Source organism: Venturia canescens, chromosome 8 (assembly GCF_019457755.1).
Source record: "Venturia canescens isolate UGA chromosome 8, ASM1945775v1, whole genome shotgun sequence".
Lineage (NCBI taxonomy): Eukaryota > Metazoa > Arthropoda > Insecta > Hymenoptera > Ichneumonidae > Venturia > Venturia canescens.
Genome location: NC_057428.1, coordinates 22,192,212 through 22,218,171, shown reverse-complemented (window position 1 = coordinate 22,218,171; position 25,960 = coordinate 22,192,212). Strand labels below are relative to the sequence as shown.

The following is a 25,960-nucleotide window of genomic DNA, read 5'->3' as shown; positions in this document are numbered from 1 at the left end:
TATCGGTATGAATCGCATCGCGAAAACTGCACGTTTACAAGGGATTAAAAATGTCTATCACCTGATGTTTCTATATATACACAGCTAGAATAAAACATTTTTATACCACATAAATTTTTTATCATATTATGTCACTACTTCACTTTTGTTGGTGAGAATACACAAATTTATTAGATAAAAAATTAGAATCTATTTAGAATTCCATGTACGAGTATTGTATAATATTTTATTGGATAATTAACATTTTTTTTACAGTTCGGTGCAAACATGTTTGTGCATTGATAAAATTATGGTAATCGGTCGGTGTAGAAAAATGTGATATTTGAATAATTCCGAATGGATATATTGGATAATTTGTTCGGTTTGTTTACGTTCATCACGTGTTTATGCTTGGTCGCTTGTAATGGGAGAAGGAGAGAGCGCGCGCGTGCTTTGCTCGCTGCTGCTCGCCGAGCGTGGAGAGAGGGGAGAAGTGGAATCAGGCCCGAATGCGGGACAGGAGAGAGTGCGCAGTGCAACACGTTTCGTTTCACTCACCGCTCGTTCGGTGTGGGGTGAGGATTAACGTAGAGCGTGAGAACGTTCGGCTATTCGTACAGTATACACACGGCAATCGTTGGTAGATTTCATAGAAATTGAGAAACCGGAGCATAAAATACGACGCGCAGAATTCTACTTTATCCTTAGTGACTAAAATAATTTTCCGCTTTAATTTTTTTCAATCAATTGAAAAATTTAATGAAATTATGAATAAATAATAACCGGTAACCAAATGAAATAGAAACCAATGAAAATTGATAAAGTTTATAAAAACAGTAATTTTACGCCCACTCAGGCAACTTATTTATCACCTAAATTACAAAGTAAAAGAACGAAAAAAATGTAGGACCTTCTATATATATAAAAGGCACAAAAACACAACGAAACGAAAATTAGAATTAAAATTGAATGAAAAATAACGATTCGTTCGTTTTGCCTTTTTTTGACGCTATATTAAATGGATAAGCCGATATGGGGATAACGCTTCGCTCTCGGCGTTATTGTTATTATATCGCCATAAAATTTGCGTGGGGAAGAATATTTCTAAAATGATGGTGATTCGAGAATAGTATCGATGAGGTAAGAGCTGGTAACAGCTACAGTTTAATGCACGCCTGTAACACAGCTTTCGAGAGCCGTGGGAAGCCGCGTGTGCATATGCTCGTACGTGCGCGTACGTGTTTCGCAAGCGAGCTAAGCCGACCGCGCGTGCACGGCGTTCACATGCATACGCGGGCACCCTCGATTCTACACAAAACGGTGGCGTACAGGTTGACGCTGCGAATGTTTCTGATACGCGACATTGGTTTATCTATTTGCGCAAAAAAAAATGTTCATAGGATTAAAAATCTTCACTCATATCACACACGAGTTTATTATTCTAATAATATGAAAACGTTAAAAATCATATTTAATTGGTAAAATTAAATAACGAGTTATTTTTTTTTCTCGCGTCGGTATAAAATTCCATTTTTGATGATGAACCCAAGCAAGTTCGTTCTCGTAAAAGAGACCTGCAAAATATAAATGTGTGATAAATAATCGATTACGATTCACTTTGTGATGCGGTGAAGTGATGTATAATACAAAAGTTAAAAACATGGAAGCACGAATAAGGTGCGTGGAAGACATGTGAAAAGCTCTTCGTGATCGGAACCATGGAGCAGGATAATAAGAAGATCGTAGGGAAGAGTAAGAGCGAGAGGATCATTGAGGAAGAGAAAAAAGGTATAGGAAGACGATCGAAGGCCGTTATCCTGTAAACGTGAGTATAACTGTATACTGATATATATATATTATAAACCAACGATTTTTGTTTACAAGTATGGTGAGCGAAATATGAAAAATGATCTTGAGCTGGATTACAAATTCTGCCTATTTGAATAATGAGAGATATGTACAATCTCTTGTGGTTACTTAGGTCCTAATCTCTACCGGAAATACGGGAGAAGAAATAGAGAGGCCTTTTTAACACTAATTAATATTTATTTTATCTCTTACAAAAACACACCAATTCGGCTTCACGCTCTCGCACCGACTAACTCCACAGCTGAGGCGGTAACCATCTACCCATTTCTCGTTCTCTTCTTTACCGGCTAATCTCGCTGCTTCTGTGCTCGAGAGGGCCTGTGCTGCCACAGTACTCCCCCCCGAGCGGAGGCGTCACAAAATTGACTTTCTTCTTGCCTGGATACGTCTTGACAGCTCTGTCCGGTATCACCGGAGGTTTTTCTGATGCGTTGAAGTTTATATCCAGCTCTTGCTGATTGATAGTGAATGCAGGTTTCAATCTCTCTGTTGAGACGTTGATGTTTTTCCCTTTCACCTTAATGGTAAAAACGTAATCGCTTACTCTCTCCACGACCTCATATGGTCCCGAATATGGAGGCTCCAAAGGTCGGCGGACTCTGTCTTCGCGCAGGAAAACATGGGAGCAAGTATGCAGATCTTTGTGCACGAACAGGCTCTTTTTTGAGTGATGTGCCGTGGGAGTAGCGCGAAGCTGTTGCATCTGCAACCTGAACTTCTCTACGAAAATTTGTGGATTTCCAACCGCTGTGTTTCTCTCTCCGAAAAATTCTCCTGGCAGTCTCAACTGTGTACCGTACACCAGTTCGGCGGCGGACGCCTTCAGGTCTTCCTTGTAGCAGGCGCGAAGCCCATACAGCGCTGTCGCAAGCGTTTCTGCCCATGCCGACGACTCGTGGCACATGAGCGCCGCTTTGAGCGATCGATGCCAACGCTCTATTATACCGTTCGCTGTTGGGTGGTACGCTGTACTTCGTGTTCTCTCTGCTCCCACGAGTCTAGCTAGTGCATTGAAAAGTGTTGATTCGAATTGCGACCCCTGATCAGTCGTGATCGTCAGAGGCGGGCCAAAGCGCGCAATCCAATGCACATAAAATGCGGTGGCTATCGTATCCGCGGTGATATCTCGTAGAGGTATTGCTTCGGGCCATCGAGAAAATCGATCGATCATCGTTAGTATATATCGATAATCCTGTGATGGCGGTAGCGGACCGACGATATCGATGTGCACGTGGTCAAATCGGTTATCCGGTGTGTCGAACTTACCTACCGCGTTTCTCGTGTGTCGTTGTATTTTGGCTCTTTGACAAGGCAGACACGTACGCGCCATTTGCAAAATATCTTTGCGCATCCCTGGCCACACGAATTTTTCTTTAATCATTTTGCTTGTTGTGCGTCCGCTTGGATGTGAAAGTCCATGGACCGCGTCAAAAATCCGTTTCCGAAGCGTGACTGGAACGTAGGGGCGTATATTTCCTGATGAAGTGTCGCAGTATAGCGACTCGCGCTCGTTAATTTCATGTTTGCTCATGTTCAACGAAGTCGAGGAGCGAAGAAGCTGTTGAAGTTCGTCGTCCTTTTCTTGTTCCACCTGTAGCTCCTGAGTGGTGATGATGACCGGCATGTCTATTTCCTCTAACCGAGAGAAAGCATCCGCTACTACATTTTCGGATCCCGCGATATGCACGATTTTCGTCGTGAATTGTGCAATGAAATCCAATTGCCGCAATTGCCGAGGGGAAGCTTTGTCGGGACGCTGCGCGAACGCAAAGGTAAGTGGTTTGTGATCAGTTTTCACCACAAAATTTCGTCCTTCGATCATATGCTTGAAATGCTTGATTGCGCTATAGATGGCAAGCAATTCCCGGTCGTAGGTGCTATAACGCTTTTCGGTTTCGGTTAATTTCTTCGAAAAGAAACCTAAAGGTCGCCAGCTTGTTTGCTCCTGCTGCTCTAAAACTGCCCCAATCGCAACATCCGATGCGTCGCAAGTGAGTAAAAGGGGTGCATTCTCTGTAGGATGTGTGAGCAATGCTGCTTCTACGATGCTCTTCTTGCATTCTTCGAATGCTTTTTCCGATCGTTCCGTCCACTTTACTGCTCGTCTATCGTTTTTCTTCGAGTCGACTAAATATTCGTTTAACGGCACTTGCATGTCGGCTGCCCGATGAATGAAACGTCGGTAAAAATTTACCACGCCCAAGAATCTGCGGAGTTCGATGATCGTCTCTGGTCTCTTGTAATCAACGATGGCTTGTATTCGTTCTTTCGGTGGCTTGGTGCCGTCTCCCGAAATTGTGTAGCCCAGGTAGGACACTTCTGACTTTCCTAAGGCACACTTCGCAAGATTGATCGTGAGCCCGTAATCTGACAAGCGTTTGAAAACGGCTCGTAAATGTCGCTGATGCTCTTCCTCACTGCTTGAGGCAATAAGTATATCATCAATGTAGCAATAGACGAAATCTAAATCCCGCAGCACCGTGTCGATAAACCGCTGAAACGTTTGCGCAGCATTGCACAATCCAAACGGCATTACGACGAATTCGAAAGACCCAAAAGGTGTAGTTACCGCTGTCTTCGGTATATCCTCCTCGGCGACCGGAATGTTGTGATACGCTCGAACGAGATCCAAGGTGGAAAAAATTGTTTTTCCGTGCAATTTGTTTGCGAAATCTTCGATGTGCGCGATTGGGTAGCGATCTGGGATAGTCTTTGCGTTGAGTTGTCGAAAATCTCCACATGGTCTCCAATCTCCGCATTTTTTTGCCACCAAGTGTAAAGGGCTTTGCCATGGACTGTTTGACGGTCGACACCATCCCTGTTCCATCATGTATTTAAACTCATTCTGTGCGGCAACCAGCTTCTCTCCGACCAGGCGTCGTGGACGAGAAGCTACCGGTGGCCCTTCCGTGACAATATGATGCACGACCGTATGTTTGATACCTGTGCGCGGTTTTGAGGCCGAGATGACGTCAGGAAAGTCAGTGAGAATGTTTTTGTAATCTGCTTGTTGGTCGATGGTCGACACGTCGTACTCTGTCGTTTTCACTACGTTCCCACGAGATGTGAGACCCGTCGTGTTGTCGACGAGTTGCTTCCTTTTCAAATCAATCAAGAGATCGAAATGCGACAGGAAGTCTGCTCCCAGAATAGCGCGGGACACCTCTGCGATGATAAAATGCCATTTAAAAACTCGACGCAGACCGAGATTCAGAACGAACAGTTTAGTTCCATAAGTCCGTATCTCTGAGTTGTTTGCAGCGTATAACTTGAAATCTCCCGCTTTCAAGATGTTTTTTATACTGTGACGAGGGATTATGGAAACATCGGAACCCGAATCTACTAAAAATCGCAATCCCGTTTGTTTTTCAGTGATGTGCAGCCGGAACTGTAAAGGAATGCCGTCGCTGACCGAGCTGACTGACGGCGGCATGTTTAGTTTTCCTGTGGCGCTGTATTTGCTGTTGCTGATGGTGTCGGACCAAAAACACATGGTTTTTCGCATCGTCTGGCCGCTGGCCCAAAACGTCGATGGAAGAAACATATTGCTGCGTCTCTGGAACGACTTCTTGCTCGTGTGCGTGTTTGCCTGGAACTCTCCTCGTCTTTAGCTCCTGTATTGGACACGCTAAGATTCTTTTTTAGTAACGCTGTCACTTCTGCTAAGCCTTTCTCGAGACGTCCCAATCGCTGACCGTAGTCGGTTGTTGCCGTATCGCCTGCCGATGGTTTGTGTATCGCATTGACAGCGAAACTGTGATTGTGCGGTGATGGTGTGAGCTCTGTCATGCGATCTGCTATTGCAGCTAATTTTTCCAGCGGATTATCCTCATACGCTGCGAGACTACATTGCACATTAAATGGCATACGTTGCATCCAAAGGGTACGCAGGGCTTCAGCGGAGAGGCTATCGCCCGCAAGTCTCTTCATCTCTCGATGCAGCTGCGATGGCTTTTTGTCGCCCAGTTCCATCTCCGTTAACAACCTGTTGAGTTGTTTTTGTTTTGAGTCGGAGAACCGTTCAATAAGAGTTTGTTTGATTGTAAGGTACTTATCGTTTACTGGTGCATCCTCTACGAGGTCCGAGACTTGAAGCATCACGGTTGAACCCAAATGCGTGACAACTGCGTTGAATTTGGATGTGTCCGAGGTTATTCTGTGTTGTTGAAAGTACGCTTCTGCTGACATAAACCAAAGCTTCGGCGCATGGACCCAAAAGGGTTCCAACCGAGCACTTCTGATGTCCATGACTTGATTGTTGTTGTCGTTGTTGAAATTTGAAAGATCTGCTCCTTCAAAATCAATGAGAGACTGATTCAGGGGATCGTCTTGTGTTTGCGAGCCGTGTGAATCCGGCGATGGGATCGTGCTCTGCGGAGGGGCCGCGTTTTGCGGAACTGTGTTCCGGGCGGTGGTGCTGTACGAAAGTCCGTCTAGCCTCCGGTTTGGCGTATGTACCAAATTGTTCATCTCGGAATGCGCTAGGATATTAATGCGCTGCGAGTGAGATAAAAATTGTTCTGCGCTAATCGCTTCTCAATGTCTGAAAAAGAGGTTATGACTCGGCGCCACAACCCATGTGTTGCGCTGTTTTTGCGCGGGAACACACTACTCTTTTCTATTGCTATTTTTTGTTGCGTCTTCTTCGTCGGGGTCACCACTGTGGTTACTTAGGTCCTAATCTCTACCGGAAATACGGGAGAAGAAATAGAGAGGCCTTTTTAACACTAATTAATATTTATTTTATCTCTTACAAAAACACACCAATTCGGCTTCACGCTCTCGCACCGACTAACTCCACAGCTGAGGCGGTAACCATCTACCCATTTCTCGTTCTCTTCTTTACCGGCTAATCTCGCTGCTTCTGTGCTCGAGAGGGCCTGTGCTGCCACACTCTGTCGTCCGTGGCGACATCTGTGCTCAACATTTGGAACTAGACCCTGACGTCTTGGTGTTATTTTTTTCGGACAATCTCCACAGGGGGGAATAGATTGGCCGAAAATGGCCAATCACTATTTCCGGTCGGCCAAAGTCACTAGCCGAAAAAATGGGGTAAGATAGTAGTAGAAAAAAGGCACAGATGTCGCAATAAGCTTTTTAGTCGATAATTCAGAAATTACAGTCTCGGCGGCAGGGGTTCTCATTCTTATATGAATAGATATGAAAATAGATACGCTTCCGCGAGACTTGATGAATGAAAATAATTAGTTAAAAGTGGAAGGAATCAATTATCAATGACGCGATTAATTCGTGTTTGATGATAATAATAATAATAATTATTATTATTAAACACGAATTAATAATGATGGTGATAATCATCTCATTGTTTACACTCCGCATGAAACAACACTTTGAGACCATAACCTGACGTCAAAACGACGTGCAGCAGCTGCTACGATAACGAGTCTCGGGTGGCCTAGGTGTGCGTATTTCAATTCATTGAGAACCCCTGCCGCCGAGACTGTAATTTCTGAATTATCGACGAAAAAGCTTATTGCGACATCTGTGCCTTGTTTCTACAACTATCTTACCCCGTTTTTTTCGGCTAGTGACTTTGGCCGACCGGAAATAGTGACGGCGGCCATTTTCGGCCAATCTAGTCCCTACTCACGGCGGCCATTTTCGGCCAATCTAGTCCCTACCTTGATTTTGAAAGTTTTGGTGATTTTGAGGTTGGGTGACCGCTATCGCATAACGTGATTTGCGCCGTTGTCAATTCGTATGACGCAAATTAAGGTATAAAAAATTATCGAAAATAATTTCTTAAATTAATAAGAATATTTTCCTGAGATCGTCAATTTGTTAAAAATGCATTTTTTATGGTTAGACGTGAAAAAAACTGTCCAAAACCATATATTAATTATGACGATTATTTCATAGTGATAGTTGGTAACAATCAGTCGGCCCCATGTATAAGCATAGGGCGCCCCCCTCTTACCGTGAATCGATTTCGCATGAGAAACAAACTCTCGCGTCATAATATCTGCCAATTATTGCCGCCGAGCGATTGCTCTTCATTAGATGTTGGAAAAATGTTATGTTACGACACGTGCGCTTCTTGTGTCCGATGAGTTCTTGAACGTTAGAGAATGCCGGTAATTTGTGTGTGTTTATTTACGTGTGTATCTTCACGATCGGTTTATTCCCCGTCGGTTAAAAAATGTAAATAAGTGTGGTGTTACTTGATAAATATGTTGGAAAGAACGAAAATATTTCGATCGAGGATTGAGAAAGTTTTTCGGTGGATAATAAAACAAGAATAAGGTAAATTAACAAATATATTTATATATTTACATTTGAAACGGGATACAAAAATAACGAATAGATCGAATCATTATTGATGCTTCGCTTCGAAAATCCAATTCGGAGCGACGATTTTCTCTTTATAGATGAAAATATATCAAATTTGGACCGACTCTTTCATTGTGTTTTATTCAGCTCGCGGTGTAGAGATGCTATTTAAACACCCTCATTGGCTTTTTCCCCCGCCTTTTAGCTCAACCAATGAGGCTGTTTTTTTCATGCATGCGCCACACACAGACACACAGCCACACAAAAGAGGCGGGCCGTATCGGAAAGTTCAGACCGTCTAGACTGGTGTGTAAAGTCTCGCTGCTATAAAAGTATTCTTGAAAAAAGTTGTTTCGAATGTCTAAGTTGTTGAACCATTATATATCGGAAGTGTGCTCGGAAACATAGTTTCCGAGTTTTCATTCATCTACTCTTACATACGGCGTTGACGTTTTTACATATAACCCGGCGTGTGTACACTATATTTTTCGGTGCGCGGTGTGTATACTGGGTACTTTAGGGAACAGTCGAGTTTACAAGGTTTTGTAGGCTTCCAAAAAATTTGAAAAAATTCTGGGTTACTTATTGGTCATGTCTACTATACATGACCCAGCAGCTACCTAACTCAAAAGTTCAAAACCGTTGTTAATAAAAATGAAACAGTCGTCTAAAAAGTCGGAAAAATGGGATTTTGTTAACAAATTTGTAACTTCAAAATAAACAAATATTTAAGAAAACGGTTCTAGGGTTTTTTTTAGCTTAGACTATGAGCTTTCAAAAGAATATAGTGTTTTTTGTGTGGGTTCCAAAAAGTTGAATTATTTGAGCACCTGAAAATGGGGAATATTTTATGGATTCATGCACGTCATAAAATAAACGAAAAGGTAATTTTACGATACAAAAATGATTTTTTATTATTCAAAATACAAAGCGGAATGATATATATTGAAGATAATCGAAATCGTGGTCCTCGTCGTTGCCATCTTGTTCACTGGGTATGTCGTCGTGAACCTCTTCTCCCTCGGGTTCATTCTCACTTTCCTGATCGTAAAATACTTGGGAACTACGGTCGCGTAAACTGTACATTATCTGGGATGAGCTCCTTTCACCCATTTTGAAAAACTGCTAGAAAGAATGGAAAAACAACCGATTGATACGCCAAAAATACAAAAAAACGTTTTTTTATCGAGGTTAAAGTTCGTAAAAAAAAGCGGCAACAGCATCAAATACATGCAACATTCATTTCAGTATAAAAACAACTGAAAAACTACGAAAACGAAAAATACAACACCATCCACTTACCTTCGAAAATACTGACGCGATGTGTACATTGACCCTTTCAGGGAACGGCAGCGACTTACACTCACTGGCGTTTTTAGGTAAACTGCCGGAACCAGCGGGTCCCTCAGGCATTTAGTCTCTACTACTATCTAGATTTTTTAGGGGGGGGGGGGGGGGGGGGGTGCGGTAACCGGAGCCTGCCTTCTATGGGCAAGAAAGAATTTTGAGTTCGAAATTTCGACTGTTCCTTTAAAGTATACACACGCCGGGATAATAGTTCATTCGAGACTTTTAAATCGAGCCTCACATCGACGAAAGGATAAAGTGAGCCAGCGCTTGGTAGTAGTGATTAGACGGACTCGGAAAGCACGAGGGAGATTATTATTAATAAATTGGTGGTAAAATGCAAGAAAATATTTGGAATTTATTTAAATAAAATAGTTGTCGTTGCTAAACATCAGGTGGAACTCATGCCATTGTTCTTAACATATTCAAATATGCGAACGCAGTTTTCATGATCTATGAACAAAAAAAGGAAAATTCATCGATAGCAGGCAGACAGGCAGAGAGATGTTGACGGGCAATGAAAAATAATATTGTTTACTTACGCTTACGTAGCTGGTTCTAGAGAGTTCCATCATACCCCCGGCTGTTAATCGGCGGGGCTCGGCGCTCATATTTATAATCATAATGAGATCGAGGCTTGCTCTCGTCGGTAGCTTGTACCAATCGATCATATATGCAGCTGTTCCCACACTTTGATACTGGCGAATTATTATGTCTCGTTATTATTTGCTAATCTCCGTATATCGTGAAAATAAAGGCCCAAAAACCATATTTTCGGTACTTTTTCAATATTTTCGCAATGATCGAACGTGATTTCAGTGTGCGTTTTAAAAATTCTCTGAAAAGCTGTGAAAAAACGAAAGAATGGATTTTTCCAGGCGAATGTCCAGGTGTTGTTGAAAGAAACAAAAATTGAAGCGATTGAGGGGTTTTTTGTTTTTTGTCTGTGGTCGCTATCCGGGCCCCGGTTGACCGACGGCCCTCGCTTTTCGAAGCTCGCAAATTTCGAAATTTCCGTGTCGGTCATGGGGAAAATTTTTTTGACGCAAACTCGTACTTGAAGCGTTACGCAGGTTCTGGTACGATTACTTAAAGAGGGAATTTTTGATTATTATTTAGTATACTCGGGGTTCGCCACGCGCGATCGGAATATCGCAAAGTTATTCGCGCCCGGGGTACGATGAGTATCAATACCTCTTCTGATCGCAGCTTGGCCAAACGAACGACAACCTCGTTCGTGTCGCCCACCGTACACGCATGCACCGTTCCGCATCGCAATGTCAAATATATCAGTTTTCGTGTTTCGTTTTGGAAAAGAATTTCATTTGAACGATCGGACTCATCGACGAGGCTCGTGTTGTTGCAGCAGTGACGGCGAGTATAGTGATGCGATATCAAATGCGACTGATGAATGAGACGAATCTAATATACTACATATGGATTATCGGATGATCGTTTTAATGAGTAAATTTATGATTTTGGGGTTCTACCTTTTCTTTGAGAACTTCACCGATTTGGCAATACAAGTATAAATTAAATGCGATCGTCGCCAGTAGCATGACATAAGTAAATATTGTCGTGAGGTCATAGTTACTGATGTCCTGGAACAAAAATCTCGTCCGATCAAGTTGTTGACGCGGAAAATTATTATTATCCCGCTGCGGCGCGGTTTGATCTCCTATTATTCCGTACCATGATACAGACATATCCGAGAAAACAAAGAATCAGCAGGTCACAAAGCACTTCCATGGCGCAAACTTCCTTCAAGATTTGCTCTATATGCGCGGCAAAACTGAAACGGTGACAAAAACAATATAGAAGGATATATAATCGCGGACACAGCTGCGAACGAATGAAAATCTTACACGAGTAATCGGGCATGATGACGAACGATAGGCGCGATAGAATTTTCCATGGGGAGCTCCGCGTTTTTATTGGCATCGACCAGTCTTCCGAGATTCATATTTAGAATTTCAATTTGTCCACAGGTGTGTCGCAACAGTATGAGCGCGAGTGTAAACAGCGTCATACTAACGGTGACAACGAACATGTCCGACATCCAATAAGTGACGAAAACAATTTCGTAAACGACGGGAGCTTGGACATTGAGAAAAAAGTCGCCTCCGGGAAAACAAAGCGGTCTAATTGTTTCGTTAAGTTCATTGATATAACTGTCGTCGAGGGCAGGCAGAATGAAATTGTGTAACGTTCCACCAATATACATCGAGATGGTTATAATTATCGCGAGTTTATTAGCGGTTTCGATACTTTCAACCATAATTGCACGATCTCCGTCGTTGTCGATGTTTTGCCAATCGGTCTCCATGTGCTGCAGGGACGTCCTCATTATGTCGATTCGTAATAACATGAAAAAGTGTTTCATCACGTTGAATGCTTGATAAGCCAGAGGAGCAACCAACGATATCAATTCTTCCCGAGGAGCTCGTTGAGCAATTACTTCGGCGAACATCGGCGGTAATACCAATACCGAATAAAGCACGGCTATCGGTCGCGTTATTTTTCCCAACGTTTTTTCCGATTTCGATGAATTCGGACTAACCAATGGCCAAATACCCAATATTCTTGATAACCACCTGACGTATCGCACCGAATATTCCATTGTTCCTCGCAAATCTAGTTCTCTTTTATCTGTAGCCTCAACTTTTGTTTTTCTCAAATTATTATTCTCATTCATGGTTAAATTTGACTAAACTCGATGTTATTCACCGATCCGGGGGCGGTCGCCTCACTTTTCTCAACACGGGCTCTGGTGCCAATAACTCGTTTCGTCTCGGATCCGAGGCTTGTCACAAATAATAACAAGATCGACAAATTCACGTGCCAATTTTATTTCCACTACCGCGAATCGTTTTATTCAGAGCTTCGGGCCAGCAGACGACAGGGAGGGCTGTCAATGTACTTGTCCCGCGAGATTCTATGTCGCGAGACTCTTGATAAATAAGGAGGAAATTGCAAGGACAAGAAATTATTTTAGTGAATAAACCAAACTTCGTGCTCCCATTTTGTATCGAAAGGCACGCGAAACGATTTGCGCCCAAAAATACTTTTATCTTTTCCCGTGCATGCGCGCGCGCTCTCCCTCTCTCTCTCTCTTCCTCGATCGCGCAATATTTTCCATTGTACATTTATCGACTCCTCAATTTGCATGAATCGGTGAATCGCCCGAACTTTGCTGATGCATAGAGTCATTTAATATTCCCTTTCGTTCGCTCCTCCCACCTTTTATACTCTCATATTTCATCGTGAACACTTCCGTATATTGCACACTCGTTCCATCATCGATCGTGGACGCAAGTTTAACACTTCCATGCATGAACAGTCGGATCATTCGTCTCACAAAATTATTAACCACGAGGAATAAAGCCTGCTCGCGGTGAGTTTCATCTCAAATTTTATCAATATTTCTATATTTGAAACGCGGATGGTATATAACATTTTGCAATTTTGACATCTCTGATACGAGATGATGGCATAATCCGCGGTGCATGGTTTATAAAATGTGAAAATACGCGAATTCTTCAAGCATTGTTAACACGTACATGGTGTTTTTTTTTGTTTTATTTGCTCTCCTCGCGTACGTATTGAAATACCGAGCACGCGACTTCGGTAATCTTCAAGATCGCGGCGTATAATTGTTGTTGTAAATTTTTACTATTAATTGCGGTTAATGTTATTATTAATAACATTAACCGGCTTCGTAAAAATGACGAATCGAAAATAATTGGGATTAAAGATGCGAAGCGTTGTTCAAGTGTGAATATTTATTTGCAACGTATTTCAATGACAAAGCCGTCCCCGTTGTCGTCGCTGAATACCACGAAGAATTCATGTCACTGTTCTCAACATATTTATAAATACGCGAATGAAGTTTTCATAATAATCTATAGGAGAACAGAGAAAGAGATGAGATAATACGGCGGAGTTTATGTTTGTTTTTTTTTCTCTTTGCTGAGGACAAACGATCTTGCCAGCAGCATTTCACTTACACTTGCAAAGCTAACCCTTGAAATTTCCATCATACCTCCAGCTGTAAGATGGCGAGGTCGAACGCTAACATTCATAATCATTACCATGGCGAGACTTGTTTTTGTGGGTAGCTCGTACCAATCGATCATATAAGCCGCTTCTCCCACAATTTGACTCTGGTTAATTATTATTACATTCTGTTATTATCTTCAAACTCAACTTTGAACCAACGAATCGGACCAAAAAATATTTTGTTGAAAAAATCTCTCAAAGCAGGCTGATGGAATATGACTTTTCTAGCTCCGTATTGAATTTTTCGAAGAAAAAAAAAAAACCCTCGCCGGGATCCATCGAGCCCCGGTTTCTCTGCTTTAAACTTGAATTCGAGTAAAAAATGAAGGTTTATGAATATTATATTATACTATGTTATACGAAGCATCGGATTTTGAGTTGGTGAATTTTGGAGATGGTACCGACGATACCCTCGGTCGCTTCCACATTATCGATCCACAGCCAATTATGTATATTGAGGTAGATATAATTTTCAAAAGGATCACCCTCTTTGCACGACACCAGGAATAAGTTACGTATGTGTATATACGCGTTTTGTATTGCACACGATGTGCGACGACGTCGCTATTATTATCTGCAGAGTTGAAAAATCATCGAGTCGCCGAGAAAAATGGAATCTTTAGCTCATACCTCTGTTCCTTTAATCGACTAATAAACCGAGCTATATACAGCAGGGGCCACGATCGATCGCCAATTATTCCAATAAATATTTGTCACCGTGCGGTAGTAGCGCCAAAATTTTTAATCACATTACGCGAGAGTTCATATATATGGTATGGCAATATACAGAAATAAGGGCGCGCTGCTGGCTGTTGAAGTGCTCTCTGTGCAATTACATGCGCGGCTGGTCCCGCAACGGGATTATGAAAAAAGAAAGCGGAAACGGTGAATTTGTGTGAAAACGATAAAGTTTGACACAAATTAATACATATGAGCGATACCTTGAAATTAATTAATGGGCTCAGAGCCGAATGTGACAATATGGAAATCCTTCAATTTCCGCGTGCGCCAAGTAGATTGTTAATAAAGCGATTATTATACGGTGTGAAAAATGGTTTGCAATTGATATAAACGAAAATTGATTGGCTGTATACTAAAGACGCACCACCATCGAAACCTCATGCAACTGATCTCAACATATTTAAATACGCGAACGAAGTTTTCATAATCTATAGGAGATTAAAAGAATATGTTAATAATTATAGCGAGAGCGAATATTTTATTGAAAAAATAGAAAAATTCCAATAATTTTGCGATTAACTTACGCTTGCGAAGGTAATCCTAGACATTTCCATAATACCTCCAGCTGTTAATTGGCGAGGCCGGGCACTGCTCACATTCATTATCATTATCATGGCGAGACTTGTTTTTGCGGGTAATTTGTACCAATCGATCATATAAGCCGTTTCTCCCACACTTTGACACTGGTAAATCGTTACATCTACATAATATACGGTTATTCATTCTCGCAAAATTCAAATTATCGTGATAAATATAAAAATGTTGTCGCGGTTATCGCGTAATTCGCGCGCGAATTATTTATTTGGGATTTGTATGATTTTGGGCTTATTTAATTTATATAATTTTCCATATAACGAGTCTTGTACATCGATGCTTGGAAAAGCTGTCGGGTAAAAAGTCACCGCGAGCTTGATCAGAGAGTAGGTTATATTATTATTTGATATAAAAACTTGGCCTCCAATTGATATCATACATTTTTATACTGCATATGTAACTTGGATAATACATTTTTCAATTTGTTCAATATTTATGAATTTTGTTGAAAATTTTTTATTTTTCTTTCTATAATTTTTTTCGATTGTTTGTTTTTCATTTCTATAGAATTTTTTTTTCCTGGTCCAGAAACAAGGGACCATCAATGTGCTTGTCCCGACCTTTTTTCCTTAGGGGAATTTTGGGGTTTTTATATTATTTGATAAAAAATGCGCGCCGTTCGAGGACGTCTGACCGATAACTCACCTGTTCTTTGAGTATTTCGCCGATTTCGCAATACACGAATATGGTGAATGTAATTACGAATATTAGCATGCCATAAGTGAAAATTTCCAAGTGGTCACTTTGATCAAAGTCCTGCAAGGGAAATTTCATTGAACGTGAATTAATTGAGCGATTACGGTGTATCGACGGCGGTGACGACGGTAGTAATTTCTGATTTGATTATTTTTCGTACCGTTATGCTGACATATCCAAGAAAACACAGAATTAACGTGTTACACATCACTTCCATGGCAATGATTTCCTTGAGGATATCTTTGATTTCGATGGAGAATCTAAAGAACGGATAGCTGATGAAATAATATTCTCATTGCTCCGCATATAGAGCGCATACAGAGTGTTTCGGCCAGCAACGCAAACGATACGACCGATATGCAAGGTTTATTAGGTATATATTGATGTTTACCAAATTCCTCGGTAATTGTTTTTCCATCATGGAACGAAACGGTGCATCGTTTACATTTACACTCTAATATATCCATGAGATTGATCCAATTTTCAATGGAATCAAGCGAACGTTTAAAAAATTGTACATAGCATTCCGTTGTGTTTTATACTGCATGTTTAACGGGGCTTTGTCCCTCGGTTCGGGCTCGAATCTGTGTTGATTTACGGGGGAGGAAAATCAACAACGCAACAGCAATTGCAACAACAACAACAACAACAACGTTTTAACGTGGAAGCCGCATCGAAAGAGCTAGAGGATGATTTGTTTTATATTGAGCTGCGATGACACGAATTAAAATCTTACTTGAGTAATCTGACGTGACTGCGAATAATAAAAGCAACGCCGCTCGGTTTATCCATTAGAAGTGGGAGCTCTCGTTCACGATGAGCGAGATTCGATAGTTTTGATACGACTATTTGAATTTGTCCGCAGGTGTGGCGTACGAGAATGAGTGCAAGGGTAAATAGTGACATACTGATGGTGACAACGAACATGTCTGAAATCCAATAGGTCACGCTGACGAGCTCATATACGCCCTTGGCTTGAACGTTGAAGAAAATATCGCCGCCAGGAAAACAAAGTACTCGGACTGTCTCGTTCAATTCGTTGAGATGGGGGTCCGCGAGGGTCGGCAAAATCAAATTATGCAATGATCCGCCCACGTATACCATGATTGTCATTAATATCGCGAAATCATTGGCAGTTTGTAAATGTGTAATCATAATCGCACGATCCTCATCGTTGTCGATATTCTGCCAATCGATCTCCATATGTTGTATAGACATTTTAATAGCGTCTGCCCGTAAAAGAAGGAAAAAGAATTTTATCACATTGAAGGTTTGATAAGCGAGAGGCGCGACCAAAGATATCAATTCTTGGCGAGGAGCTCGTTGAGCTATTACTTCGGCGAACATCGGGAATAGTGCTAATATCGAATAAAATAGGGCTATCGGTCGCACTATTTTGCCCATTATTATTTCGAAGTTGGATAACGAGGCCGGCCTCCCCACCAGCGCCCAAACACCCAGCAGTCTCAGCAATCGACGCGCGTGTCGTACGGAATAATCCATCGTTCCGCGTGAATTATCTTTTCCGCTGCCGGCTCTGCTCTTCTCAAACATCTCCTGCCGTCGGAATTGTCCCCACTAATTGTATAACGCCGATTCGTAACTGAACGAATGCTTGTTTTTTTTTTCTCACAAATCTCCAATCTTTTGCTTTTTTCTTCCCAATAATCCCTTTCTCGCGCTTCCGTTACGATTATTGACATTGTTCTTTTTTTAAATGTCAAGCTCGCAAAAAAAAACGAGAGAGAAACGCTGAAAGGAAATTACGAGGAAACAAAAAATCTCGTGAATAACGCAAAGTTCGTGCTTTGGTTTTGCGCCGAAAGTCACGCGAACCGACATGCGCACAGATGCTCTCATATTTCTCTTCATTTCTTTTATATATATATATGTATATTCAGCCTGTACTTTTCTCCTGTATACTTATCCCCTCCTCAATTTTCATGATTTTTCTCCTTCCCACTCGTGTCTCTTCGCTCATGTTGGCCCGCAGCATTGACGGTCTGCCTTCGTTTAATTACGCCTGCTCGTCCTCATCGAATGCACACTCCAAACTTTTGTGTTATTTCCGCTTGATCGCGACGAGTTTCAACCGGCAACAATCGACTCCTCTGTTTGTCGTTGATCAAAGTCTGCTGAAAAGCTGTTATTTATTCGTTCGCGAATTGTATAGTTCGACATGCGATTGTCTCGTGAATTTTGGGCGATAAGTTGAAAAATTCTAAACCCAGCATCGATTATCGAACATGATTTTGTTACGCCTGCTAATGTGCGCTCGCGCGTCGCTGTTCGCGCGAATACTGCTATGGGAAAAGGTAAAAAATTTTATTCACCTGTCACGAAAGTTTGGCTGTTATTTCGCCGCAGAAGATGCGAATGTTTGTTGAAATCGGTGGGGGTGGGGGGAAAAAATATAAAAAAATACGCCAGGCGTCGCCATCGATCGAGTCGGCTGATAACAGCGCCGCGCTGTCAAGCCATCAATTGCCAATCGATAGCCCTCGTCGTTAGCCTTTTTCCTTCCTCACCCTCCCTCGTCACCGAGTCTCGCTACTCCTGCGCGAGATAAAGGAGTTCGATTGGATAATCATCGCCGCGCGCAAGGATCTACAATCGATAATTTATGCGCAACGAGGAAGAAGAACGACGAGCGAGCACCGAGATCGATCACTTCCATCACGACCCCGGCGTGCGTGCCACGGCCCAGTTCCCCGTACTTTAAATTTTACTCGTAGTTTGTTTTTCGTTCTTTCCCTAGTTATTGTATTTCAACGACCACCGGCTTGGTTCTGGAGACCATCGAAGTAATTTTGAGCGCGAGAAATCGTACGACGCATAATATCAACGCCAAGTAAGTCGTTTTCACTCTCCAAACGCCGCGACGAAAAACATGTGGTCGTTTGGCCATTTTTCGTCGGGCTCGTGTCTCAATTTCGCCGGCCTTTTTCATGGTCGAATTTTTCCCGAGCCCTTCTGGCTCGTGATCGATTCTCCCCTTGTTCCGGACTGTTCTTTGAAATTGTTCTTTTTGCGTTAAACGCGAGTGAGTGATCCCCCCCCCCCTTTCGCCCCTCGCCCGCCGGTTTTGTCGTCGATTCGCGCATCGTACTTTGTCGAATAATTATTGTAATGGTTTTTTTTTAATCTTTTGCAACCTCACGGGTATATATGTAAGACGCCTGAGCGACAGCTGCCCGTCGAACCGAAAATATTGAGTCTCAAAAGCATTGAGCCATTTTCCACCGTTTTCTTTTTCTTTCTCCGAGTTAGCCCCGTTCTGTACATTTTCCCCCGTATTAGACGTAGTAATTGAGTCCTCTGTTGTTAACATTCGCGAGATCCGAAGAGGTTGATCTGATTTATTTTTGTTACTTTTTGTTATAAAAACTAACTGGCGCCCAAAGTGAATAATTAGTGAAATAAAGCCTATTTTTTTTGTTATCATTTTCTTCTATTAAATTTTGGTTCATTATTTATTTAATTTTTATCCCCCCTTTATTTCTAACCATTTCAGCCAGCAGTGACGAAAAACCCCGTCACAGTATATAGAGCGTTTATTATTCGATGCGAGAAACAATTTGCAATGAAATTCGTATGAAATAAGTAGTCTCTGTACTAAACATCACCAACGACATATCATGCCACTGATCTCAACATATTCAAATACGCGAACGATGTTTTCATAATCTGTAATGACGAAAAATATATAATAATTGAAAGAAGTAGTTATGAATTAATACCGAAATTCGATAGTTTTTGACTCACGCTCGCGAAACTGATCCTAGAAATCTCCATCATACCACCAGCCGTTAACTGACGGGGCTGAGCACTCATATTCATAATCATAATGAGATCGAGGCTCGCTCTCGTTGGTAGCTTGTACCATTCGATCATGTAAGCAGTTTTCCCCAAGTTTTGACACTGGGCATAAATCGTTATACAGATTTTAGATAATATTTTTTAAATTCCGATGCTACACACGTCGCTATTATAGGTATAATGCGATCGAGTATTATCGCGGCGAATATTCGACGACGAGTTGAACGCGTTAACGAAATAGTTGCAAATGGATCGAGTGCGTATGGAGGAGTGTTAAATAATTTTTGTTGAATGCCGGTGAAAGACAATTGTTGAGCCTTGCCACTCGTTATTATTTAATAATAGTCGCGTATACGCACCTCTTCCTTGAGTACTTCACCGATTTGGCAATACAAGAATAAATTTAATGAGATGGAGGATATCAGCATGCCATAGGTGAATGTCGTCACCGCGTCATTTTTAGCCACGTCCTGCAGCAGTGAAAATCGTTCATTAACGGCGATGCCTGCCTATACAGTAGCGTGCAAAAGTTGTGGGCCACTCTTCAATGATAAGTTGATTGATAAGTGGCTCGAAACTTTTGCACGCCACTGTATGTACCGCATATTATGTACGAAGGACTTTGCAATTTCGTGAGACTCCTATATATACGTATACATACCGTGATACAATAATATCCAAGAAAACAAAGAAGCAGCGAGTCACAAATGACTTCTAGGGCACAAATTTCTTTAAAAATTTTTTCGATGTGCAAGGAAAATCTGAAATAGACGTGGAACGTTGCGACGAATCGTCACGATGTATACAGAAGGAAAAAAAATATACGAGTTGTCGAAACGAATCGGACCGATTAAACGACAAACATTCGAAGCGCATAAATGAAAAAAAAAAAAAAAAAAAAAAAAATGATTGATCAGTGGGATATGCCTTACTTGATTAATCTGGCGTGACTTTGAATAATAAGAGCAACGGGATTCTCGATAAGTACGGTGATAACTGCTTCTCGTGAAGGATCGACGAGGTCTTCGAGTCTCGCGACGACGATTTGAATTTGTCCGCAGGTGTGCCGTACGAGTACGAGGGCAAGATTGAACAGCCCCATGCTGACGGTAACAACCGAAAGAGCTGATAAGTAATAATTGAAGAAAACGATTTCGTAAACGACGCTAGCCTGGACATTGAAGAAAAGATCGCCGCCGGGATAACTGAGAACTCTGATTGTTTCATTGAATTCGTTGAGGTAACTGTCCGCTAGGGCAGGCAAAATGAAATTGTACAACGTTGAGCCCGAATAAATGCATGACGTGATAATTATCGCGAGTCTATGACCGATTCGTATATTGTCGATCATGATCCGACGATCCTTGGCGTTATCGATTTTCCTCCAATCAGCTTCCATGTGTTGCATCGACGTCTTTATAACATCTCTCCGCAACAACAAAAATAGATGTTTCATGAAATTCGACGATTGATAAGTAATGGGGGCTACTAACATTATTAATTCCGAACGGCTCGCTCGTTGAGCGAATACTTCAGCGAACAACGGTATTATTACCAATAGCATATAAATCAAGGCTATCGGTCGCACTATATTTCCCATTATTTTTTCTTTTCTCGATGAATTTGCTGGTTTTACCAGTTGCCAAACGCCCAACGGCGTTAGCAACCAACGTACCAATCGTATAGAATAATCCATTCCGAATGAATCATCGTCATCTCCCTTATTCTTCCCCCCGTCCTCAACTTTCGAATCCCCAGCATCGTTCAAACTCATCGTTATAGTCCCCCGCCCCCTGATGCTGTTTCGTAAGAACCGCACTCGCTCGCTCGTACCCAACTGATGAAAAACTTGTTTCTTTTTTTTTCGTATTACTTTACTCTACACTAGCAACCACCACCCAAACTCCAACATTTTGTCATTCGCGTTTATTCTTTTATCTTTCGCCCGTTTATTATTCCTTTTTATTTTTTTTTCTCAAGTGCCGAGCTTGCCAGAACGTGACCATAAGGGAACGAAAGCAAACTGGATGGGGACAAAAAAATCTTGTTAATAAATTAAAGTTCGTGCTCTCGTGTCGTTACGACGAAAGTCACGCGAGCCGACATGCGCACAAATTTGCTATACTCTTATTTCTATGTTCCTATACTGTCGCTTAATTTTTTTTTATTTTTTATTTTTTTACTATTCTTTTTTCATACGATATTTACATGCATACCCTCTGCGCATCGCTCCCCCCCCCCCAGCTTGATATATTCGACGAATCGCGTGCATGGATTTTTCGAGTGATTCGGACTTTTTATTTTTCCCTTCTATATACGACTTTATTTCCTCTGCTAACCCAATCCCATTTTCGAATGCGCCCTTGTATAAAGCAAAGCTCCCGCAACTCCCGCAATAACGAGAGTTGTGTGATCGCCGCTTCAACTCTTCAATTGCTTTCTTATTTCAACAGCATTTTCAACCGAAAAGAATTTAACCTTTTTCAAGTTATATTCGAAGCGAATTGTTCCATACGAGTGTATAGTTGCGCGCGTGAAATCGTCGAATTATATTTATGTGTAGACGTCGCGGTGTTTCCTGCTTATAACAATATTCGGAATATCGTTTTCGCGATCTCACTCGTCGCACAAGCGCGTCGGTTTAGTGCTGGAATATTCTTGTTGCGATTTTTTTTGTGCTTCTATCTACCTACTTGGATTGAAAAAATATAGGTTCAATAAATTCCTCCGTTTTACAAAAAACTTTAACCAATTCTCGCCAACATTTGATCTTCAAAACATTTTATTTCGCTCGCATCGCGCACTCGTGTATGCGTGCGCGCGCGTGTGTCAGTGTGTTATATGAAACTTGAAGATTCTAAAATTCTTAAAAAAAAAAAAAACACCAAATTGAAGCAGCTTTACGGAAGCTCCGAATGAAGTATTTTGTGGTTCTATTTCGTATACATTACCGATTTTCTAAATTTTTTCGATCTTGTATCGATGTTATAATGACGATCAGCCCGTTTTTCTCAGCATATTCAAATATGCGAATGATGTTTTCATAATCTAAAACAATACGGAGGAATCAAATATTTCTAAAAATTAAGGTAGTTCATGCCCGAAGGATCGTATATCTATGGGTGTCTAAATTCGGTTGATTTTTACTTCCTAATCGAAGATATTATCACTTGAAATTAATGTCAGAGCTATTCATTTGAAATTGTAAATTATTGTAAATGTTTTCAACTTGTATCTTTTGACTAATGAAATTACAAGCAATTATAATTTATCGGGAATCCATAACTGTATGACCGAACCGGAAATTTCATTCGTTCTATATTAGTTTTTTTATATAAAAAATCGCTTTAGAGAGCGCAAAGAAAAAACACAAAGGGAAATGGATGAAGAAAAAGGGGTGAATAAAAAGACAGATAGTAATATGGCCCGAGTAAAGAAGAAACAAATTGCCGAAATAAGGAGAAATGTGAGGTATCGATTTCACTCAATCTTTAACGTTAATAAATCTTTTCTAATCTTTCCTACTAGTAAGACAATCGTCTCGATTTTTTTCCCAAATCTTTGTTATATACTTCATTGTTATTGTCCAGAAATTTTTTCAGAAAAAAGAGAAACAAAAAACGTCCGCAAAAATATTTGGTCCAGCCCGGTAGTCTTTGTCCGCACCGCGCAGATGAGTCTATGACCGCAGGCTTTATTTGAAATATCAAAAATGAAGGGAGTTGGCAATAGTATATTACACCCCAAGGGCAGAAAGTTTGATATTCCTGCACTGCGCGTCACAATGCGCGAGGCGAAGCCGAGGTATTGTTATTCGTTCGGATTTGTAGCAGTATAGTGCTGTTTGGATAATAGTGCTTGGAAATAATATGACATTTTCATAATAACATATTTCCGAATGAATAACATAACCTTATTCGTACGGTTTGCAGATGACTAGACACAACCTTTCAAAAATGCAGAAAAAAGTCTTTGCTCCCGCTGACACAAATGAAGCGCGTGCAGTTTTGACAGCGCAGAAATGTTATATATACTTTCTACCGATTGTGAAGAAAACGTACTTTCGACCGGCTGTGAAGAAAAATAGTATACACCGCACGGGCAGAAGTTTGATAGCTCTGAACTGCGCGTTGCAGGAATATCAAATTTTCTATCCTTGTAGTGTAACAATATACTATAATTTACGTACGTTTTTTTTTTTTTTTTTTTAAATTGACACAAAATATAGTTGATTTACCTTGGCAAAGTTGGCAATTGATAGTTCCATCATTCCTCCTGCGGTAAGTTCGCAGGGCGTATGAGCCATGTTTATGATCATTATAAAAGCGAGTTTGGTCTTTCCTGGTAATCGATACCAGTCGACCATATAGGCCACTTTGCCGATTTCTTCGCTCTGACAATATTTCGTACAATCTGATTATTTTCCGTGCTGCTAATACACATCGCAATATAATTTTATTTGTACTACATGGTAGACACGATATTTAAAATTCGATCGTTGCATCGATAGCTATACAGCGGCGGAGTTGGGCACGCGGTGGAACGTTTCGGATATAAATAGCGCTAGAGAGCAACGAATATATAGTAGTGATGAATTGGAAAATGAATTACCTGTTCTCTCAAGACCTCGCCGAATCGACAAAACAAAAACAAGTTAAAAGCAAATGCGATAAGCAACGATACATACGTCAGTGTACCCAAAAAATCGCTCTTACTTTGATCCTGAAATAATATAATGGGAATCGATCACTGAGTGAAAGCTTACCGCGATATGCTTTTTGGTTACCGCTTATCTTGAAAAGCTTGTCCGATTAATGTGACTCGTCCTACCGATACGATAATTATATCATATTCGACGAAGCATATGATCAACGTCGAAGCGACCACTTCCACAAGAAATATTTCTCTCAGAGCTTCCTCGATAGTTGCGGCAAATCTGTCATAAAACGCGGGAATGCACAATATAAAGATCACCCATGCATGCGCGCATAATATAACACATACAAGTTCGAACGGTAAAAAGAAGATTTGATTGGGGAAAAGAATGAAAACATATATGCTCGAATCGTACTCGATCAATCGGACATGCTTTTTCACGATGATTCCTATCCACTCCGTAACGATCGTATCGGTCGTATCGTTGTGTTTTTCGATAACTCGATGGATGAAATTCTCGAGATTCCATTTGACGATTTGTATTTGGCCACAAGCGTGACTGACGAGTACAACAGCGAGATTGCATACCGAGGTGCTAACGGTATAATGAAAGAGGGCCGATATAAAATCCATCGTAAATGCTAATTCGTAAAGGACGTTTGCTTGAGCGTCGAAAAAAAAATCTGAACCGGGGAATGCTCGTGGTCTAACAGTTTCGTTCTTCTCGTTATTGAGGGAACGTTCCGAGGAGAATGGCATTACCAAGAAATAAGCGATAGCGCTCGTATACATGAAGGAGATACAAGCGATTGATAAAAGGTGCGAAAAATGTACGTGTTTCTTCATAATATCGTCTTCGTTCGAATCTTTGATTTCTCTCCAATCGTCCTCCATGTGTCGGATACAAAGACCGAGGGTATGCGACCGGAACAACAGTACATAGTGCATTATAATATTGGCAGCTTGATAAGTGATCGGTCCTAGCAATATGATGATTTCAAAACGATCGACCGATCGGAAAATAATGTGGCAACAAAGGGGTACCATTAGCGTTATCATCGATAACGAGCCAGATGCTAATATTATTTTCGACAAATGCTGTTCGAGTTTCATCGCCGGTTTCGTAGCGACGAGGTGCCAAATACCGAGGATACGTAGAAGCAATCGTATATACCGTATCGAATAATCGAAATCACCGAGTCGTCTTTCCTCATTTTTTTCATTTTCCCCGATAGCAGAGCTCTTATGGAGAACTACCGGAGCAGGTTCGCGTATCCCGGGATTCATCGTGCGCGCACTCGCACGGCTGCTGTACATTAATTTTACGAACTACTAACGCGGTTTATGTGAATCTCAACACCGACCTGCCTAAACTACTCTTGTTAACAGGTGCCGACTGAATTTTTTCTCTTCGCGGCTCGTACACGCATGTATTGCCTGCCTGTACATTATTCATTCATTCATCCTCGTTCTCGTGTAGTGCGCCGTCGTAACCAATAAATAACGACAAACTTTGGCCAACCATGGGAACGATGAAAAAAGAATTTCGGTGCATAATGCATTTAGGCAGAGGATACATGCGCGTTAGGAAACCTCGCGCGCTTTCTTCTTGCTCCTCCTATAACTTTCCCTAACGTTTATCGCGTGTACGATCCAACCGCGCTCATGATTTGACAAAACTTTTTTTCCCCTTCCACGACCCGCGCCGCGATACAACGATTCGCTTTGCACGGGCTCGAGGTTTCTTCGCATCCTTCCGTGCGCTCTGTCGATTTTGAAAAAAATTTCTCATTGCATGCCCCCGCGTACAGAGTCAGCTCGACGCTGCAGCTCGATTCGCGCTTTCAATGGGCATACCAACGAGTGCACGGGCCAAAATTAAATTAATCGCATTGAATATTATCGCTGT

The 25,960-nt window shown here is 41.4% G+C and overlaps 4 protein-coding genes across 4 annotated transcripts; all 4 read right to left on the bottom strand.

Annotated features, from left to right (window-relative positions):
* Positions 1 to 5,283: 5,283 nt before the first annotated feature.
* LOC122415277 (uncharacterized) lies at positions 5,284 to 6,318 on the bottom strand. Its single transcript, XM_043427260.1, has one exon. It carries the CDS (start codon positions 6,316 to 6,318, stop codon positions 5,284 to 5,286), a length of 1,035 nt encoding a protein of 344 aa, XP_043283195.1.
* Positions 6,319 to 9,888: 3,570 nt separating this feature from the next.
* LOC122415276 (uncharacterized) lies at positions 9,889 to 21,169 on the bottom strand. Its single transcript, XM_043427259.1, has 14 exons — positions 20,328 to 21,169; positions 20,057 to 20,156; positions 19,755 to 19,865; positions 19,342 to 19,497; positions 19,219 to 19,263; positions 16,313 to 17,154; positions 15,737 to 15,836; positions 15,526 to 15,636; positions 14,811 to 14,969; positions 11,352 to 12,172; positions 11,179 to 11,278; positions 10,977 to 11,087; positions 10,029 to 10,184; positions 9,889 to 9,939 (listed from the first exon to the last, which is right to left on the bottom strand). The coding sequence occupies exons 1-14, from the start codon at positions 21,167 to 21,169 to the stop codon at positions 9,889 to 9,891; spliced, it is 3,705 nt and encodes a 1,234-aa protein (XP_043283194.1).
* On the bottom strand, positions 14,664 to 17,226 carry LOC122414743 (uncharacterized). Its single transcript, XM_043426307.1, has 5 exons — positions 16,313 to 17,226; positions 15,737 to 15,836; positions 15,526 to 15,636; positions 14,811 to 14,969; positions 14,664 to 14,714 (listed from the first exon to the last, which is right to left on the bottom strand). The coding sequence occupies exons 1-5, from the start codon at positions 17,128 to 17,130 to the stop codon at positions 14,664 to 14,666; spliced, it is 1,239 nt and encodes a 412-aa protein (XP_043282242.1). The 5' UTR covers positions 17,131 to 17,226.
* Positions 21,170 to 22,392: 1,223 nt separating the features above from the next.
* Positions 22,393 to 25,338, bottom strand: LOC122415275 (uncharacterized). The gene is made up of 5 exons (XM_043427258.1): positions 24,467 to 25,338; positions 24,226 to 24,331; positions 24,007 to 24,117; positions 23,633 to 23,788; positions 22,393 to 22,443 (listed from the first exon to the last, which is right to left on the bottom strand). The coding sequence occupies exons 1-5, from the start codon at positions 25,336 to 25,338 to the stop codon at positions 22,393 to 22,395; spliced, it is 1,296 nt and encodes a 431-aa protein (XP_043283193.1).
* Positions 25,339 to 25,960: the final 622 nt, after the last annotated feature.